The sequence below is a fragment of the Sciurus vulgaris genome (assembly GCF_902686455.1).
Source record: "Sciurus vulgaris genome assembly, chromosome: 2".
NCBI lineage: Eukaryota > Metazoa > Chordata > Mammalia > Rodentia > Sciuridae > Sciurus > Sciurus vulgaris.
In genome coordinates, this window is record NC_136462.1 from 200,365,897 (window position 1) to 200,386,631 (window position 20,735).

Here is a 20,735-nt window from a genome sequence, read left to right on the forward strand (position 1 = left end):
TCCTTCTCTCTCATCCTCCAGGTCCAGGAGGAGGGAAGAGGGTGGAAGGCTGTTGCTCCCTCTGTGAGGGTCCCTGCTCTGGCTGGTCCTGGCCCTCCAGGGGGCCGTGGAGGTGTCCCTGGCATCCGCGCCCACCCTGCCCCTCACGGAAGTCCGCCTACTGACAAGCTGAACAATGAGAGCCCGAGTTGCTGCCCTTTTGTTCCCACGAGCTTAACGAGAGAAGAAAAGGAATTTTTTTCCCTTTCTTTTCTCCTCCACTTTACAGATCTTGAGGGAGAAGTTAGGAGCATAACAAAACTCTCATCTGGAAAATGTCCCTGAACCTGCAATTCTGGGAGCGTTGCGTCCTGCTTGGAGCAGAGGACGGCTTCGGCAAGCCGACTCTTCAGAGGCTGTGGTCTGCACACGCCAGCTCTGCCGCTGTGTCCCTGCCTCTCCCATTCATCCGAGGCCAGCTCAGGTTCTCACCCAGAAAGAACCTTCAAAACAACCAACGATACTTAAAAGTCTTTCCTAGTGGTTAGGGACCATTCCGGGAGAAAAGGGACAGCCTTGGGTTCTGGATAATGGAGAGAATGGGAGAAGTAGTTTTGAGATCAGATGGACGAATACTTTTTCAAAATGGACTTTTTGAAGGTTGTTTCTCGTGGTTGTCTTGAAGGGACAGGACGGAAGGGCTGTGGGAGACAGTTCTGTGTACCTTTCTGCCTCACCTTCCGCCTCTGACTTTGTCCCCAGAGTCTCCTGGAGTCCTCATAAGGTATCGTCTTCCAGGGTTTCGGGATCAACCCCACGCTTGGGATCACACTTGGGATCCTTGGGAAATGACCCGTCTCCTACATGAAGTTGTCTTTATTGGTCATAATTGCTCATCCTCAGTCAAGGCTGTGCCCACAACCAGCCCTGGCCAACGGCCCCCAGGAATACAGTGCCTGCAGCCAGGTGGAGGGGCGGTGCAGACCTCCCCGGTGCAGCGGGTCCCAGTCAGCCTCCCTGCCCTCTACCCCGAGGCCGGTGGCTAGCTGCAGTAGATGGAAATGCACACTCCCAGTTAAGTTTGAGTTCCAGATAAACAACGGATGCTATACATTTTAGCACAAGTCTGACCCCAATGTTGCCTAAGACATACTTGTGCTAGAAACGACCCTTTGTTTGAGATTCAAAGGAACTAGGCACCTGCATCTTTTGCAGGGCAACCGTTCCCAAGTCCTTGAAGGGGCAGACCATCATCCTTCCTGTCATGGTCCCCTGGGAGGGGGCTGGGGTGGTTCTGGATGCTTGGACATCTCAAAACCGATTTTCATCCCAACCAGTTTGGGTCTCTGCCCATGCCTGCCCAGCCTGTCCTGGGCCATTCTCCCACAGGGCTGATTTCTGGGCTGTTATTTCAAGACTGAGCTGGTTGTCCACTGGGGGAGTGAGGCTGGTTCTCACCCACTGGGCATCCTGGCCCTCACCCCGTGTGCCTTTTGGTCTCTCTCCTTCCCTGCACCGGGCGTGAGGCTCAGGTGAGGCACTTCCTTCTCTGGCTGCGTCTCGGTGGAGATGGGGTCGGCCCTCACTCTCTACTTTGCCAGTCTTGACATGCCACATTTCTACTCCTTCTTTCCAAAGCTGACGTGTGGAAGAAAGGGGGTTAATTTTCTTTTCTCTCTGAGACTGGAGGCAAAGCTTAGAACATAGACGCTGGAGCCGTAATACAGGTGAGCCTGTGCGCCGGGCGCAGCTCCTTCAAACCCTATGCTAAATTTTATGACCCTCCTCACGCTATTTCATCTCCTCCCGCCCTCCCCTGTATTTGTTGGAGACTGGGTATGGATTTCCTTCCCCGAGAGGACTTCTGCGGTAATGAAGCACCCTTGACAGCGCTCAGGCGGCTGCAGGGTTGGAGGATGTTCTGCGAGGAAAATGGATCGCCTTGCTTTCCTCTGTGGGAGACGGGATGCGGGGCACAATTGACTCATAATTTCTCAGCACAGAAGTTTGAAGGCTGTGTTTGCATAGAGACATTCAGACTCTGGGGAGAGACGGCAAGTGTGTGGCTGTTCCCCCACATGCTCCTGTCCTGTCCCCACCACATCCACCCTTGTTCATGTCCACGAGGGGGCCGACCAAACAGAATGACTCCCAGGTGGACTGCCCGCGTCCCCTGAGGGGCCTCGCCTCTCTCCTTGTTCTCCTGACAGCATTCCTAAGGCCAGTGTGAGGGACATGTTAAAGCCATCAGCCTGGTTTACTCCATGATCATTTAAGCTGGGCTTCCCTTTTCTGATTTGAATTTAGGAATAACATATTTTTAAAGCTAGCTGGGGAAGATTTCTCGAATATACAATAGCCTGAGCTCTACCGTCCCCTTGACTCTCTCTTTGGGGGACCTCAGTTTTTCACACTTGGTTTAGTATTTTGCTCTTTCTGTGGGTGTTTTGACCAGAGTCTGTGACTTCCATTGAGAGGGGATTCTGGGAAGGTAATCCCCATTTACCCACTTGTCTCTCACGGGAGAAAGTCCTTAAGTCCACAGCGGCGGATTGGTGGGCCTGCCCAAGACGGTGCCGGGCGGGAGTCTAGGAATTGCCAGGGAAGGGCAAACCCCCGAAGTGGCCTTCCTTCCCCTCCAGGAAAGCCTGCACCTTTGTTTTCCTGCTCTCCCCACAACCTTGAGCTTCTGTCTGTCGTGGTCAAGAGATCCCTCCCCTCTGCGGCCTTCCCGGCGGGATTTTCTGGGTGTGCGATGAGTTGGCATTCTTCTGCAGATGGGAGTGGAGGCTGCCAGCCGAGGTTCCTTCTAGGCCTCTGCAGGATCGCAGAGCAGACGCCCTTGTGAGCAGGAGGGTAGAGACCATCAGGAAAGGTCTTCTGGGTTTTTGCATGCCTCCAGTGGACATTCTGGGTGGTCCTCCTGCGTCAACTGCTGCTCTTAGAAAACAAGTCTAGAGCTCAGGCCTCCTGGCTCATTGCACAGGTTACATTGCTAAGGTGCCGGTGCCTTTCCGTCCTCTCTCCTTCCCTCCACTGTGTCTGTCGTCTACCTGTGTTTCCAGGTGGGCCTGGGGGCTTGGGAACAGCTGGGTGTCACGTTTCCGGTGCGTCCCCACTTGGCGAGGACACGGGGCTGGGGCATCAAGCCGAGCGCTCCTGCCGTGAGCACGTTCTCTCGTTCCCTGCCACAAAGCACAGCCCCTCCAAAGCTGGGGTGAGGAGGAAAGCAGGACTTCGTGGCATTTCGGCATTTCATCGGCTCGGGTCCATCTCCGCCCACCAACTCTCTCCCCTTTGTTCCTCCTACCTCAGCTTCCAAGTCACATGTGACCCTGGAGTTCAAGTCCCCACGATTTTCTCAGCAGGGCTGAGCCAGCGCCGCGGGTTTAGTTCCCTGCTTCAGTCTGAAGGAACTCATGACCGTCCCCTGTATTTCTTGTTGGAATCCATAGAAACCACGTCCAGGCTTTAGCTGAGAAGACCCCACTCCAGTCGCCTTGCGGGAGCTCTGCGGGCCCCGAGGGCTCTTTCTGTTGAGGTGGAAGTCTTGAGGGACGATAAAGCCGAGGGAAAGCATTTCAAATATCCCATAGTCCACCCCGTCGAGTGTCTCTCATTATCAGGAGACCGAAACTTACAGAGTAAGTCAGGCCTTCGTGGTCGAGTGGACGTTGGCGTGGACATTTTCCAAGAGTAATTTGGGACCATGTTTACCTCCCCCTTCATCTGGGACCCGGTGTCCAAGTAGTGCTTCAGTCTGCCACTCCTCTACCTTGCTGAAATATTTCCCACCGGCTCTTCCACGAATATTGTTTGGAAGAAATATCTGAATGGATAAAAGTGTTCAGCTTCCCAAACACTGGCCTTTCCCCACCACGTGAAAGCTAGAGAACTCCAGGGCAGGAGTCCGCAGTGGGAAAAGCCTCCCCCGGCTCCACTCGGGGTTAGTACCTAAACTCGTTATGGAAGTGGAACAGACCCCCCCCATCCTCTTGGCTGGTTTTCTTAGCAAATTATGCTTCGTGATCTCAATTCCAGTTTGAGTCTAGGTTCTCCCTCAACATTTCCCTTCCCGGGAGGCTATACCTAGAGGGCTTTCTTTCCCTAAGGTGAGCAGAACTGGCCGGGCTCCCATGTTCTCTTCCTTGAACCATTTCCAGCTTGACAGAATCCCACTTTTCCCTCTCTCAGGATTCATGAGGAAGCAAAGGGAGGCTCATTCTCCCCAGCTATTATCAATAAAATGGACCGATTTCTCTTTTCTAAGGATGCAAAACTTGCAGAGAAATGAACTTTCCCTAATACCTCAATCACGTTTGGAGAAAGGGACAGCTGTTTCTGGACTCAGTAATGAGAAGCATCGAAAATGATGATTCAAAGACCAGGTACTCTTGATTTCAGTTTGGGACTTTTAGATTTCCAAGGGCATTTTCAATAATTGTATTATTTTTCTCTTCAACTCTCTTCTTTTGCTTTTTCTGAGTTTCAGGTACAGGCAGTGGTTCAGGCACAAACTTGAACTTCAGAATTGGTTTTGAGGGCTGGGGCTGAGGCTCAGTGGAAGAGCGCTTGCCTAGCATGTATGAGGCCCTGGGTTTGGTCCTCAACACCGCATACGCATATAAATAAATAAATTAATCAATTAATTAATAAAAAGTCATAAAAATTTTTTTAAAAAAGAATTGATTTTGAAAGTGACTTTCCACTACCCATCCTTCAGGAGAAGAAAAAAACAACAAAGCAAAACAATGAAACCTCTGACAGGAAATTTTAAATAGGTTGCCTTTCCTCAAAGAAATAGAAAAGAACTGAGTGCCACTAAGAAAAATAGTTTCTGGAGCAACAAGTGTGATCACTCTGAAGAGGCGACCCTACGAGAACCGCACTGGCAGGAGGCGTTTGGTAGATGTGTTTTTCTGCTCCTTCTGTTCCTCTGAGACCTCGGGCCCTGCTGGCCACCTGGGGCGCGCCTCAGAGATTCCTCAGGCTGTCCACTGTGACACTTCCGCCAGATTAGGTGTCCTTGTGCTCTGATTCATAGCCCATCTCTCCGTGGCTTTAGCACAATACTGATCATTGTATAATTATGCCCTAATTTTCCTCTCTTCAGCTAAGTGTGCACTGCATCAGCTCTGCAGAATCGAGCTCCATGAGTTATTGGCAATAAACCTGTGCTCGATTCCGGGGCAGAGCCAGGGTCGGGGTCTTTGATCCCACCCTCCCCCCCACCCCCGTCCGGTTTATTTTCCTTCTTGCTGGAATCGCTTTTAAATTCTGCACATAGCTATGCTTTTAAGTGACTGAGATACTTTAGCTGGACTTCTCCCCCCCACCCACTAACATAGTTTAGGGAAAATTCCTCTGAGGCTGAAGTTATCAAATTAGCTGTCTTTCATTTAAAAAAGAAATTTAAAAAGTAAAAAGAGCCGCTCTGACCGGGGTTCTTGGAGGTGCAAGGCTTCCTCCCTGTGTGGGAGGCCCAGGGCCGAGGCCTGCTGTGGGGTGGTGGCTACTCGAGGAGGAGGACACTTGTGTCACTCTGTATGCAGAGATGGGCAGGAGGGGAGGGGCTCCCACCGTCCCTGTGTCCTGCTCTCTGCCACAAATCACCTCAGAATGTTTTCCCAAGGAGAAACAAAATGGCAGCCCAAATCCAGGCTCCCTCTTCACCAGCTCGCTCCCCACTTCTCCGCCTGGAGCTAATGGCTCGGGACCATTATTTTTCCTGTCAGAATTAATAGAAGATATTCTTTTCCCAAAGCCATTAGTTAAGTAATATTGCTTACAGAATTGCTGAAACAGGATAACACCTCCTTCTCCAGGGTGTAAATCTTAAGAAATGATGAGGCAACTGCTCAGACACATCAATTATATCCCAGAGTCTGAACTTTTCTCTTTACAATTTTCATTTAGATTAAGAAAGTTTGAAATTAATGATCCATAAAGTAGATTCTCTTGATTTAATTTTGGCACTAAAGAATTCAAATAATATTAGCTTTCCTCCCTTCATTTAGTTTCCCTTCTTCTCCACAATTTGACCTCTCTGTAGTTTAGAGCATTCTCTTATTGTTTGGGCATGATTAAAGTTTTGACTTACTGAAAGATTTTAAGAACACTTTTCTACTAATTTTTTTTTTTTTTTTTTTTTTTTTAGAAACTGGTAAATGAAGTGTTCTCAAACTGATTGCCTTTCATCAAAGAAAGAGAACAGAAATGAGAACCATAGAGAAGAGTAGTTTCTGGAAAAGGAGATTCAAATGATTACATAGAAGAGGGAAAGCTAAAAAAAAAAAAAAATCAGAAATACAGAAATACTCTAGTTTAAGTTAAAGATGGAAAAACATCATTCTCTTCTTTTCGTGGGCTTCATAGCTTTTCTCTGCCAAACAAACAGAACTTTAGTTACCAGTGTGGGAGATCTGTCTCCTTTGATCAGCAGTTTTGGTAAGAGAACTGACTGGACTTTTAACTTTGCCTGAACACAGTGGACACATCCTTCCTTATTATTTCCAGTCCAAATTTTGGAACCACCATCATAATTTGTCTTTTATTTTTCTGATCCACAAATGGTCTTAAGCAATACCACACTTGTTGCAGCACAGACAGCAATGCAGACAGAGCAAGGAAAGGCTGATAACTCTCCATTGCCCCTGAGGCCACCAGAGTTAGGTTGGTGCACATCCTTGTACACCTTTCTCTGCATGCATGTAAATGTGGACAGAAGCTTTTCTTTTCTTTCTTTCTTTCTTTCTTTCTTTCTTTCTTTCTTTCTTTCTTTCTTTCTTTCTTTCTTTCTTTCTTTCTTTCTTTCACAGAAAAGAACAATACCATAGTAGGAATCATCAACCCTTCTTCATGTATCTTGTACAAAACTCTAGGCCAATACATGCAGATTGTTTTAATAGCAGCACAAAATCCCACAGATTGGATGTACTGTCCTTCGTTTCTCCAGCCTGTCCTCTGCTGATGGATGATCACATTGGTTCATGTTGTTTTCTTACTATCGTCACAAGAACATTCTAGCTCAGTTTCCCAAAGAGCAATCGATGGAACAACAGCTTTATTATTATTTAGCTCATCTTGTAAGATATTACCAATTGCTGTTCAGAAACAGATTCGCTCTCCCATAAATGTTTTCTAAACAGCATTTTTTCAAGGAAATTTTGCCTCAGCAAGAGGGGAGAGCTTTGCCCTCAGTGTCACTGGGGTACTTGAGTTTCCTAAATACCAAGGGTCACCTGCTGGCCTCTCATTGGCTGAATTCAGACCATGGAGATGTCGAGTAGCACAGTTGTTGTAGTGGTTTTGAAAATTAGCTATCAATTTTTAAAATCACATCCAATACCAATGTCTGGTTAGTTCTTGGAAAACAGACAGCTCTGCTGAGCGGGAGCCTGGGTCCTCCGCCAGCTCTTTCAGCTGCCCCTAGGTATGCGGATGCTCCCTGCCTGCCCCCAGGTCCCCCGGGGTGTGATTCGCCTGGCTGCTGCAGCATCTGAGGCAAGCATCTTGGTGTGAACCGCAGTCTCTCCACCTTGGTGTTGCTGACTTTGGGGCCAGAAAACTCAGTTGCATCACAGGATGTTCAACAGCGCCCTGGGTCTCACCCAGGAGAGGTGGAGACACTCCCGCCCTCACACCCTGAGTCAGGACACCCAAAACGTCCCCAGACATCACCTCAGGTTACACCAGAACCACTGCTTTGAATGCGCTTTCCTGGGTAAATTCTGAGATAAACCTAACTCTGAGATGTTTCTAGTCAGCCCCATTCACCGAGCAGAAAATATCGGAGAGGACAGTGATCCAAAGCTGCTCCTTCTGTCTCCGGCGTGGAGATGCAGGACTGGATTTGCAGGTGGTTCTGGGGTGGCTTATGTGTACCTGATCACACACACACAAAAGACCCGATTTTCTAAATACTGTGTGAGGCGCTCCAAGTGAGTCCCTGGCACAAAGGTAGATATCACCTTAGTTTGCTGTGGTTTTTCTTCGGTGTTGGTGGCTGGTCACCAGCCTGCTGCCCTGCATCTCCCTAACAGGGGTTTCTGGGGCCAGCAGGGAGCTGCCAGGGGCCCTGGGCTCCCCTCCTCTGTCAGGACATCTCCATCTTTTCTAATGACCTCCCTGTATCTTTTCTCGTTAGAATTAATGGAGAAGTATTAATTCTTTCCCCAAAGCTATTAGTTAAGTCGCAGTGCTTGGAAATTGCTGAAACAGAATAATTTCTCCTTCATTCCGGGGTGTAAATCTTGAGGAGCAATGAGAAGCTGTTTCAGGTGTATCGACTGCATCCTAGCGAAGAGGCCCACACAGACACGTTTTACCCAGCAACAAGAAACTTCTGCCATAATGACGTATAGCGCTGTCATCTAGGTTCAGTGTGAGCACCTCATGCTTCAAATAGTATTTCTTTCTCGTCTCCAATTTTCTTTCCGTGACTTGAGAACCTTCTTTGACTCTGTATTTTAAGACCATGCTCTTATTGTCTGGGCATGATCAAATTTTTAACTTAGAGCAAGATTTAAAATGCCATTTTGCCCTAAACACAGTTTAGGTCGAGGATGTCTGAGGGAGAGGACTCATCGTGATTGCCCTTCATCACAGGAATAGAAAAGAGATGAGAGTCACTGAGAAATGTGGCCGTGAAGTGAAAGATCTGGTCATGATTACTTAGAGGCAAACTTTCCCGAGATCACATTGGGGCGGTGCAAAGTGCCCCAGGCTGCCCGGGTAAACGCGCTCCTCTGGTGCTCTCAGGCCTCTGCCCCCTGGGCTCTTGTCTGGAGCCGCCTCTGCTGCCCACCTCGGGGCGCTGATTGCTTTCTGATTGGCATGGACAGAGATTTCACCCTGCTCTCCCCAGAGGAGCAAGCCTCTCTCTGCTGTCCTTCCTGGCCATGTCACTTTTCTTAAGTAGGTTTTATAAACAAAAAGTGTAACAGGATTGCAGAAACCCATGAGCTCACAGCCAACTGCATGATAACACCAGGTATGCAGAGGACGCGTTCAGAAAATGGGTTGAATGATCGAATAACACAGGATTCTGGCTCAGGAGGATGGTGGGTGCGGCCGGCGTCGTTTTCCTCCATCCCAGGGGTACAGGTTGGGTGGGGACCCTCTGGTGTGGAGCGTCTTCCTGTCTTCCCTTCCTAGTGTCCACTACATTCGTTTGGGGGATTTTCTGTGCGAGTCTTTGCTTCCGGAATCTCTTTCCCATTGGAGGGTGGTCTCTGTGAGGGGGATCTGCCTCTTCCGCTGCCGAGCGTGCCCCGTGTGTGGCTCGCGTCCTGGCACCCCATCAACATTCAATCGATGTTGAGGCTCAATCATCCGGGTCAAAAATGAGCTCAAAAAGTATGGGCTTAACAAACAAGCCTGATAAATATTTGAACAAATGGGCAAAGACCTGTGGACGGGGCGATTGCTTTTAAAGACCTCTCGGCTCTAAGTAATCGCACAGTTTAATCGCCAGCACGTTGCGCATCTTTTAATGACGGGGATGCTTCTCAACAGGTTAATCTCCAGTTGATTAAGGGCCGAGGAGATGGTGCCCACTTCTTTGACCACGCCGGCAGCTTTCTTAGAAGGCCGACTCTGCGGACTCACTTTCAGCCCCTGCAATTCTGTCTGCAGACTCCACAGTAATGGAGTTTTTGGCGTATGGGGACAAACCCAAAGAAATGTTTCAAATGACTTACATTTTCGGATAATGATACTTGAGTAGTACATGGACTATCATCTTAGCAAGGCCTAGAATTCTGGCAGCCGGAAGCAGGTTTGAGCTGGAGATGGGCAGCCACGTCCCAAGCTCATCCTGTCTTTCTTCACCACATTTTCTTTTTAATTATCTTACCATTTCCTATGGCCCTTTCAAGAGGGCTAAATTTACAATTGCTGTAACGGCTGAAGCAGTTGCTTCCTCCTGACGTGGTGTGGCAATTATTTCTGAGAGACATTATTAAAAACGCAGCCTTTAATCAGGGGGAGAGCAGAAGAGCGGCGGCGAGCGGCATGAGAGATGGCTCCTCTAATGAGATTCACGTAATTGTGGAAGAGCAGCCGGCGCCCAAGATCGCAAGGCGACGCGGCATCTGTAATTTCTGAAGATGCAGGAAGTGATTCATGCGGTGTGATGCTGAAGCCGGCACAGGAGCACATTCTGTGCCTTCCAATGTGACCAGGGCATGACTGACTTTTTGAAAAGGCCATTCATTTAAAAGCAAGTTAGCGTCCTGCTTCAATAATCCAAATTAGTTTAACACACTTCGGTGACATTATTTCAGCATTTTTCACAATTATTAGAGATAACTCACTTTTCTCTGTAGACTGTAGGGTCAAAAGCAAATTAAATCAATGGATTTTCTTCCTCTGTGCTCTCAGATGAGCCAGAGTTCTCTGTCCGACTTGCCCTGCCCTTTCTGTTTGAGTTTAAAAACCCAAACAACCTGTTGGGGAGACATGGGCCAATTTGATTACTTTCTCTATGCTAATTAGTTTTACCTTCCTGTTGGATGGAATGAATGGCCCGGTTGCTTTGTCACCGTGGGGACAGAGCTTAATCCACTTAGTGGAACAGTTGTCCTGGGAAACTGTGGCCCCAGGAACGTCCCCATCATTATCACTGTCTGGAGATTTGTCCCATCATTACCACTGTCTGGAGATTTGTTGTAGGCGAGAGTGAAAGTCTATCTCGCCCCCGTCGCTTTCTCTTCTACTTCCTTGCCATAATTGAGTCACCCCATGTGGCCCCAGACCCCCTGGGCAACCCTGGGGGGTGCCAGGCACATCCAGTTCAGCACGAGATGAGGGACCGGCCAGAGGGTAGTCCTGCCCTGGAGCCCCACACCTCCTCCCCAGCCCCGACTCTGGGTCCTAGCAGCTTGCCTTACACGTCCCAGGCAGCAGGTGGGAGAACCCTTCCGTGAAGACCCCTTCCCCAGGAAGGTGATCGCCTGACACTGGGCCCCGTGAAGTGCTAGCACGAAACAGGCTTTGTACAGTCACTTCTTAGATGTGGGCCAGTATGAAGGTGGCTCCTTCCCTCAGTGAGCCTTTGACACGAAGAGAAACAAAACCCTGAACAAAAGAACGTGGGAGAGAGGCCCTGCAGGGAGTGGCAGCCCCGCGGCCAGGTCACAGCAACAAGCTGTCACCTGGGTGGCCAGAGGAAAAAGGGGAGGTGACGAAGAACAGGATGCAGTTTTGGAAAATGGGAAAGGACCTTAGAAACTGAAAGAACGATGGCAGAAACGGAAGCTGAAGAGCTGGGATAGAAAGCTGGGCGCCCAGTGGCTGGATGGGCGCAGAAGATGCAGTCTGTGCACACAAGGAAGGCTTATTTGTCCATAAAGAGGAATGAAATTATGTCATTTGCAGGAAAATGGATGGAGCTGGAGACCATCATGTTAAGTGAAATAAGCCAAACTCAGAAGGTCAAGGGTCATGTTTTCTCATATGTGGAGGCCAGAGAGGAAAAGAGAAAAGAAAGGTGGGTGGCGGGTCTTATGGAAATCAAAGGGAGGTGAGCAGAGCAGAGGAAAGGGACAAGGGGAGAGAGGAGGAGAGGGAAGAGGGAGATTCTAGGACAGTATTGGCCAGATTATATCGTCCCACTGTGTGCACGTACAAATAGGTAACAAGGAACTCCACCACTGTGCACCGTTATAATGCACCAGTGAAAAAACGTGGAAAAAGATGAGGGAATTCTCCCGAAAGAAAACAGGAAGACAAAGATATAGAAAATGGGAAAGAAAAGAAAGATAAAAGAGTATAGCAGCAGGCGCGATAACCTAATGAGAGCAGTTCAGGAAAGAGAGAAAATACGAAACAGAAGAAAATCAAAGAAATGGCCCTGAAGTCCAGGAGGCCTATCAGACGTCCCGGGATGGCGATTAATGGAAATGCATTATATTCTTGGAAATTGCTAAGAGAGTAGATTGTAGGTCTTCTCACCTCACCGCCCCCCACAAGATAAGTATTTGAAACAATGCATATGTTACTCGGTTTTATTTAGCTTTTCCATAATGCATAGATATTCAAAACAACACAATGTATGCTATTAAAAAAGTAAGAGAGAATGAACCATGTTTTTCTAAAATCAAAAGACAAGATTTAGATCAAAAGGCCCCACTATATGCCAGCAGGTCCCTGCAGACACCCAGAATGCAGTGACACGGGGCACAGAGGAGCTGCAGAGCTTCTAGGAAAGGAAGCACCCAGCACTGCCCCAGAGGGTGGAGAACCACGAATCATCCCGGACACTTCTGCCCCAGAACCTGACGCGCTGCAACACGGGTTCTTCCCTCCCTCCCTCCCTGCCTCCCTCCCTCCCTCCCTATCTTCTGTCCTTCCAAAATTTATTATGGGAGTGTTAGACTCTGAAGAGAGATATTTCTAAAGAAATGAAAAGAGATCTTAGACAATTGAGGGTGGGTAGGACTGATTTTAGCAGTAAGTCCATCGAAGCTAAGCAAAAGAGAAAAAAGTATCATTTCCCCCAGGGAAGCAGCTTGGGCAGGAGGGCCACCGGGTCACAGCACGCTAGGCGGCTGGGCCGAGGGCGTGCTCCTAGACCCCGTGGACTGGACGCATCCGCCTGGCTTGGGCTGAAGAAGGGCGGTGACGGGGTGAGGAGTGTGGTGTGGGGAGAGTGACCTGGCGAAGAGGGGCGCAGGAAGGGCTGCCCTGTGCCCTGATGGGCAGTCACGCTGCACTGCAGACCGAGAGCACGTGGCCAAGGGGTGTGAGACCTGCTGTTGGGAGTGAAGGAGGGGAGTAGGAAGAGAATCCCCAGCGGGAAAAGATGTGGCAGAAAGCCTGGGCGGCGGCTGGGCCCTCCGTCCAAGGCAGCCACCAACACCATGAGCGAAACGCAGGGTGGGTCCAGTCGGCTTCCTGGGTGCGGGACCTGTGGAACAGTTTCCTCAGCTCACCCCCAGGTGCTCGTCACCCTCCCTGCCATTCTACTGTCCTTTCCACCTGCATCCTGGGTCCCTGGGAAGGAGTGGAGGGGCGAGGGAGGGGAACAGGCTGTTTTGTGGACGCTGGGAAAGTCCCCGGCCCCCAGCGACAAGCAGCAGCAGTGCAATGCCGACCTCATCCCCTGCTGCCGGGTGCTCTGACGGAGACCAAGACGCCGCGTCCCCAGGGTGCTGCAGTCCATGGTCTAGCATGACGCTTCTGCTGGGGCCACCTGTTGTGTGGCAGGAAATTCAAGCTGATCTGAAATGAACCCGAGCAAACATGTCCAGGAAGATGGCTCTGAGGGGGGAAAACGCCACATGAAATAGCATTTATGAGGAATGGAATTTGGGGGTTTTCCTGTTTGGGGAACTGATGTTGCTACTTCTGTCCTTCACAGAAGTCTTCGCTTCACTTCTTACCTGACCAAGTGTGGACTGGTCAGAGGTAGGGAGCTGGGCAAGGTGATGGGAGGTGAACCTGGTGGTGGTGAGGGGGACAAGGACCAGCTTTTGGGAAGTTGTTTTTCGTGCCTTTTATAATTCCAGACGTATCTCCCTCTCTCAGGTCTAAATCTGCAAGGAGACTCATCTTGTGCGGAATTGTCTCTTGCTTGTGGGAATGAAGAAGAGAAGGAAGATGACTGTGGACACATCTCAGAAACCTCCTCTCCTAGCCCAAGTTCAAGGACCACCAGGGAAAGAGACAAACTGACTGAGAAGGTGGGGATTCTGACTTTGGGCATCTCTGCCTGCCTGTGACTGGGTTTTTGGCTCTCCTTTTTCCTGTTGTCATTGTTGGCTGTAGCAAAACTAGCGGGGACCCCCTATTGGAGTTTCCAGGCATGAAAGCCCACTGGGCAAAAATATTTCTAAAGTTCTGCACTGAAAAATTGGGTAATTTTGCTGGGGAAAGAGTTGGAATTATTTCTGATGGTTTACCACAAATCCTCGGGACATTAGTAATTCATACTTGAAGAAAGATGCTGCGGTGCACCCGAGGGCACGGTGACAAGAGGTCACCCCCACGATGGTGGGGCGCGTGTTGAAGACCACCAGCATCCTCACCCGGACCACACATGGAGCACTGCTGATTGGGAAAGCACCTGAGTACACAGTGCCATAAAATCACCCCACACTGTGGGAGCCGTGGTGACTGCCAGCAGGCAGCTTAGGACCGGGTGGATAATTGAGTGGCTTTGTTTTTGACACAGCTAGATAAAAACACATAGCAATCTCAGCAACCGATTTTGTATCAATAAGGAGCCTGACTTGAGTTAATGCACCAATTAGTTATTAATGGAAACTTATTGAGGGCATCACATTGAAGTTCACGCTCAGTAAAGAATCGTTAAAACCTTGAGACCTTGTTTTCGTTGAGGACCATGTTTCTGACCACTTTTTCTTTGTACCAATTAACCTTCTCTCCCTCTATTTCTTTTCCTTTGCACTCCGTTGCAGGATATTTCTCCGTCTGCTGGCAGGCACGATGGCTGTTCTCAGCAGCACAACACTGCTGCCATGTCATGGTTGCCCCTGCAGGTCGACACCTGTGTGGCAGTGGTAAAGGATGACCCTATGCCCCGTGGCAAAGGTCTTGAGGCCGGAATGCCGGAAGCCCAGCTGCCACCTTCCCAGGGTCAAGTCCAGGGAGATCCCAAACCATGCGTTTCTTCAGATGCTCAAGAGCCTCCTTCCTTTGTGTCCAAAGGAACCTTTCCCCACCATGACATTGCCACCTCTGTCGCTGCCATCTGTATTTCTGTGGGGGCAACAGCAGGTCACACAAAGCTGGGAATTCACAATGCAGAGCCTCAAGAGCACAGCTGGGCTGCAGGGGAGACTCTGGCCCAAAGCTCCCCAGAGAGAAGAGCCATTGCCGAGGGCACATCACAGCCGCCCTTGGCAGCAAAACTTACATCTGGACGGAAGATGGTGGGATCAGCTCCCCTGGGCTCAACCAGAGAAGTTCATCTTGAAATACCAGCTTCAGGACTAAGTGCGACTCCTTCACACCAAGAGGAAGGGAGACACCAGGCGCTTTTTCCTCCCAGGGGTCAATATGGGTGTGGGGAAACGGCCATCCCCTGTCCCAAGGCAGGAAGTGACGGTGGGAAAGGCCAAGTGTCTGAATTAACTGCTTGGAAGGGTTGTGTGGTTTCCCCCAGCCCAGGGCAGCCCTTGCAAGCCCCTGAAGCCCCTCCCAGGTCCATCAGGAAGAGGAGTTTGGAAGGCATGAGAAAGCAAACCCGGGTGGAGCTCAGTGACTCCAGCAGTGACGACGAAGACCGCCTGGTCATAGAAATATGACGCCTTAGCAGCAAGATGAAGTCCCCGGCTGAAGACTGTTGATGCTTCACAAGTGAAAGTCCTCAAGCTGCAGAAGCACCGAGTCGCTAACAAAACACCCGCAGATCAGGAAAGCCATCTGGCTCCTTCCAAGCCAACTCCAACCAGCCCCAGGCCCCAGCTGGCCGCACCCTTTCCCAGCCCCCTTGGGCACGCTCCTCTGGTGCCATGAAGCTCAGTCTGAGGAGGCTCGGCCTACGCAGAGACGGGGCCTTGCCTGCAGCCTGACCCCGGCCTTGGCCCCACCACCCATCTCTGGGAGAAGAGCATTGATCCCGGGACCCGGCGTCGGGCCACTGACTTCTCCACGAGTCAGCTGAGGGTTTGCTTCGGTAGTAAGCACACAAGGTTGATTGGGGGCTTGAGAAAACGGGATGCGCCTCGGGCAACATTCTGGAGACAAAATTCAGATTCATTCAATGACTGGTTTGGTCGGAGTACTTCTCCTCCTTGGTGGAAGCTGTAAATACACTTCAAAGATGCCCGTGATCTGGTGAAGAGCTGACGCGTGTCAGTGTTGCACAAATGGTCAGTGCCCATCTGGGGTCAAATGACGCGCGCACGTGCTGCTCTCGTACCTGGTGCCTTTTCTGTGAGACCCCTTGAGACCATTAGCTTTTCCAGCTCTTTGTAAAGGAACGCTGTGTTAAAAGTCAATAGAACAGTCTTTCTGTAATGAGTCATTTTTTGAGGGGGAAAAATTCACTTATTTTCCTCTGATTCTTTTTGTCATATTGTGCTCTGAGCAATTTCAATTAGAGGGTTCCATTTTAGTAATCCGTGCAGCTTGAATTGACGCCTGCTCCTCGTGACGGGAACCTTTCAGACTTCCTCCAGAAGCTTCAAGGATACAAAACTAATTGGAGTTTTGACGCTGTTTTACATCTCAGTAATTTTATTTTGGGGGCTTGGTGTTACTTTGCTGTCAAATTAAATCAGCCTCTGTATTGTGCAAGTCAGAACGGCATAGATAAAATTCCCCAGTATTCCAAGCCAGCGCACCCCTGTGCAGAGGAAAATAGCAGATCTACGTCAGCCAACCCACTGAGCAGAACCTCAGATTTCCTGCTTCCTCTCCCTCTCCTTAAATGGGAGAGGAAAAACTTAAAGAGGTTTATACTGCTGCATTTCAATAAAATTTTTATACTTGTTTTTGGTATGATTTTGTACAATTTGAAATTTATAGCAGAACTCTTTTGGCTTAACTTTGATGTAATGATGTTCATATGACATCTTGTACTTCAAAGGCGAAGCAGCAATGCACACATGTGAACACACTTTGCCAAGCCTCGGCCTGTGACCGAGTGTGCTCCCATCTTGAGTCTGTTCGGGTGGATTTTCCAATTTTGATGCTATTCATAGAAAACTTCGATGAAAGGCCAGCTTCCCCTGGTTACTGAGCATATGTCTGTGGTCATTTCATATGCACTCATAAATGGCCAGGTGATCACAGGCACGGAAGAAGGCATCTGCTTCTGGTGAAGGTGGAAGGGATGTTAGAAATCAACAGAGGGTACTTTTTAAACCAAACAGGTGGTGCAGTGGTTATCGATCCATGGGAATGACCTATGCCACTTCCTGATAGAGGCAGCATAGGAAAACCGTCCGAGTCCTGGAAGAATAGAGGTGGATTCCCAACTCTGTCTTTAGCTGGGAATTTTGCTGAAGACCCTCTCTGCACCTCTATTTCCCCAAATGAAATTGAGAGAGTTGGACAAGATGAGCTGAATGTGTTTCCAGATTCCAATCCCAAGGAGAGTGAATGACAGAGAAACTGTCCTCTCCTTTACATACCTGGGCTCTATGGTTTGGGGATTTTCCCCAAGGAAATCTTGCCCCAGGTGTTCTGCATGTAAGAGTGTGGGTGGCGGTCATGAGGGACAGAGGCAAACACCTCTGGTGTGCTGCTATTGCAAAGCCTCATCTAATGCTTTCCTGGAGTTCCAGGGTTTGGTGTGATTGTGATATCAGCCATCTTATAAATGTTGGTTTGTAATCCAGACACTGAAAAGCAAAAGCAGAACACTACTGCGTGAGTGGAAGAAAACCTATCCGTCATCCAAATCGGCTACTTAGTCTTGGAAGGTATGGGACAGGGGAAGGAAATGATCTTCCAGATCCTTCCTTCCTGGGTGGCTGCTGAGACGCCAATTAGATCTCAGGACCCAGTAAGTCTTAAGTTCAAACAGCACTGGCTGCAGGATAGCAGTGGAAGCCCTGTTGTTCTATGAGCCACTATGACTGGCTGCCACTTCCCAGCCTAGATCCAATACGGCTGAATGCCGATTCCATCTTTTTAACTTCCAGTGTGTCCCATAGAGGTAGGCAGTTGACCAAGTGGTTCTGTTTTACAGGGTCATTTAGCTAGTTGTGGCAATGTTTCAAAGTATACTTTACTTTATATCAGCATGAATTTGTGAAAAGCTATATAGTTCAATGGATTTTTTTTAAAAATCAGAAATGTTTTTTTGAATCACTCTAAGAGAGCTGGCTTTTGAAGGCATTCTAAGGTAAAGTTTTGACTATTTTTTAAAAATTCTTTCAGAAAGCAACAAACAATCTCTGAGTTTTAGAAACCCAATTTTCTCATGGGTTTTCTATTTTAAGGGTAACATCAACAACCTATCTTCCAGTTTGGGTAATTAAAATACAACTTAAGTTTTGTCAACTGATAATTACTTTACTTTCATACTGCGCAGGTGTATACTGCATGTTGGTTCTGGAAAGAGAAACTTATTTTATAACACCACAAACTCAAGTTTAAAGATCAGATATTTCCATTTTCCCCTAGGGCTGTTAATTTATTTTCAAGTAAGGATCTTAATCAATTGGTGCCTCAGCTTCCTCCATGGAGAATAGCCCTGGGGATGTGGCGTGGGCTGTGGTGAAGGGTGTTTGGATTCTTCGCCTTGCTCACAGGGCAAGGTAAGCCAGGGCCACAGCTCAGGGTGCTTGAGGTGACTGCCAGTTTATTTCTTTAACTATTCCAACCCAGCCTCATCTCGCTTCTTCAGATGCTTGAAGGAAAGGGGCCTCACCTCCTCCCTTGGCAATATAAATTTTTACCTGACTCCTAAAGGCACACGTTTTTTGGTGGACAAACTGGATCCTCCTAGTCATAAGGTGTGATGAATGACTCATCCTTCCTTGTAGGGCTAAACTTCGGGCTTCTAGATGAAGTGAACTCCCCTTTGGTTCACACCTCACAATAACCAGGAGGACATGTGGTTTCTTTGCCAAGAAATCAAAATACAAGGGGGAAGAGTATATTATCTCTGAAATTCGGCCAAAAGGAGGCCAATAGTTTGGTGGGGAACCTAGAGCAAGTTAGAATTTCCCTTCCTAAAATCCCCCTTCTGAAACCAAGATCAGAAGAGTAGTCTTGAAAATGCATTTTGACCATAGTCCTTGGCATGAAAGAAACGATATGCAGTCTCATGCCAAAAAGTGTTTCCTTGCATTTACATTCATGACTTAGAATGATCACATTATTCATTTTTCCCCAGCACAGAAATTTGCATTTTGCACAAAATTTGCCTTGTGCAGCAGATTTTTATAGTTATGGAAACTGTCATCATGATGGGAATGTACTGCTGCTCAACTCCCCAGACATAATTTAATATGGGGAGGAGAAAATGGCCTGCCTGGCTTATGGGTGATCATATTTCTACTACTGCAGCATGAAGGGCTTGTGTAGCCCTCCTCACTGCAGTTGTTATTCCCATAATTCGTGTGCGGGAGACACTCTGGATCTTGAAGCACTACATTTCTTGTCCCTGTCTTTCAGAATTCATTAACTACCGATGTCAGGATCTGAAAAATCTCGTGTGCTAGAGTTCTACCCTGTATGGTTCTTTGCACCCATGCTGTGTACTTATGTGGGAATATGCATAATTCAGTCTGAAGAAATACAGGAACACTTGAGCATATTATTTCACCATTGGGAGAAAAGGAGCCAGAGAAAACCAGCAGCTCTTGCTGCATGGAGTCCTGGAGGACGATCACCATCTTACAAGCATAGTCAACTGTCAGGACTTAATATCCTATTGATTGTTCATAATCAGGGAAGCAATTGGCTTCTTAGTTGTTTATTGACATTTATTTCCTTCTTTATATAGTTAAATTATTTTGTTTTGATAAAAATAAAACTTAAAATGAAAATGTCTCATCTGTTTTGTTGGTTTTTTCACTGGAACCACCACAAGCAATATCCTGTATGACTTGGATAACTGGTTATTTCCAACAAGTTGACTAGACATCCTGTCCGCCATATTGGTATCCCATTCCACTCAACAAAAGGATTAGGTAATGGTGAATTATTACATTCTCTTGTGCTGTTTCTTTCTTCCATGTGTCTCATTTGTCATTATCTGCCATATTTTATAGTTTGTAGCTTAGAAATGTGTTTTTAAACTCTTAATGTAGCTAAACTTTGAAACCACATGAGGGCACTATCCACAGTGCAATAATCCAAAACTTTCCCCCTTGGAATTGGTGTTTCTTGGATATTTAATTTTATTCGTCAACAGAGAAAACATCCTTCCATTAAAATTGTACCTTCTTGCAAATATAATTCATGTACTTTTTGCAAGAATAAGTAAACTTATTTTACAGCTTAACACAATATTCTTCTTCTGGGTATATACCATTTGAAACCACTTGAAGCCAACAGGGATAGAAGGCATTGGGGAAAAAAGTGGGAATGGGAACTTGGAAGGAACAGATACACTAACTGAGGACTCTTAATTTCTTTTTTGCTAACCCATAAAATTCTAATAGTAATAAAGTAACCCACAATTTTCAAACTGCAGTTATTTGAGGACAATCTTCATGCTTTTTGCCATACATGTCAACAGGCTATGTGTAGTCATATTATTTACTGAATACTCTTATTCAAATAATCTCTCTTAATGAAAGTATTTTTGCTGTAAGCAATAATATCTATGAAATCTCATTTAATTTGCTAGTTTGGTACATTTTCTAGTGTGTTATAATCAATCCATTAAAACTATTAGAAAGAGTTCCTCCATGTACCACGTAAGTATCATCTTCAGACCACCATGGTATACTCACTGCATTTGGGGAAACACTGAGTTCATCTAAAAGGTACATGTGTTGTTAGGTTCTCTAGCAGGTTCTACTTCTTGGTAAGGACAGCTCTGTCCCCATTTTTTCTCCAAGCCAATAGAGTTGGTAACCACAAGGAGAATGGTAGATATACAGAAAACTTTCTTGAGTCAAAATTTACAGTTGACTAACTAACATTCCAAATCAAAGGATCATCTCATTATTTAATTTTGAAAGACCTAAGGTCTTATCGTGTCATTTGCTTTGCTTGTTTTTGTTTCGATGTTTTGTTGGTTGGTTGGTTGGTGAACGCAGAGCAACACACAGGGATAACCAGGTTGGGCTCACACACATGCATGCCTATCAGTTCCGTTGAAA

The 20,735-nt window shown here is 47.6% G+C and overlaps 1 protein-coding gene across 8 annotated transcripts in view; it reads left to right on the plus strand.

Annotated features, from left to right (window-relative positions):
• Positions 1 to 19,445, plus strand: part of ZNF831 (zinc finger protein 831) — a 95,104-nt gene extending 75,659 nt beyond the window's left edge. For 4 of the 8 annotated variants that reach the window (XM_079125574.1, XM_079125570.1, XM_079125573.1 and 1 more), the window contains exons 5-6: positions 13,510 to 13,664; positions 14,403 to 19,445. In XM_079125574.1, the coding sequence (XP_078981700.1) occupies positions 13,510 to 13,664; positions 14,403 to 15,251 (1,004 nt within the window). In that variant the 3' untranslated portion in view covers positions 15,252 to 19,445. Of the gene's footprint in view, positions 1 to 3,434; positions 3,469 to 9,495; positions 9,599 to 12,125; positions 13,390 to 13,509; positions 13,665 to 14,402 lie in introns of those variants that run through there. The other 4 variants (XR_013761583.1, XM_079125578.1, XM_079125579.1 and 1 more) reach the window with 4 other exon arrangements.
• The last annotated feature ends 1,290 nt before the right edge of the window (positions 19,446 to 20,735 follow it).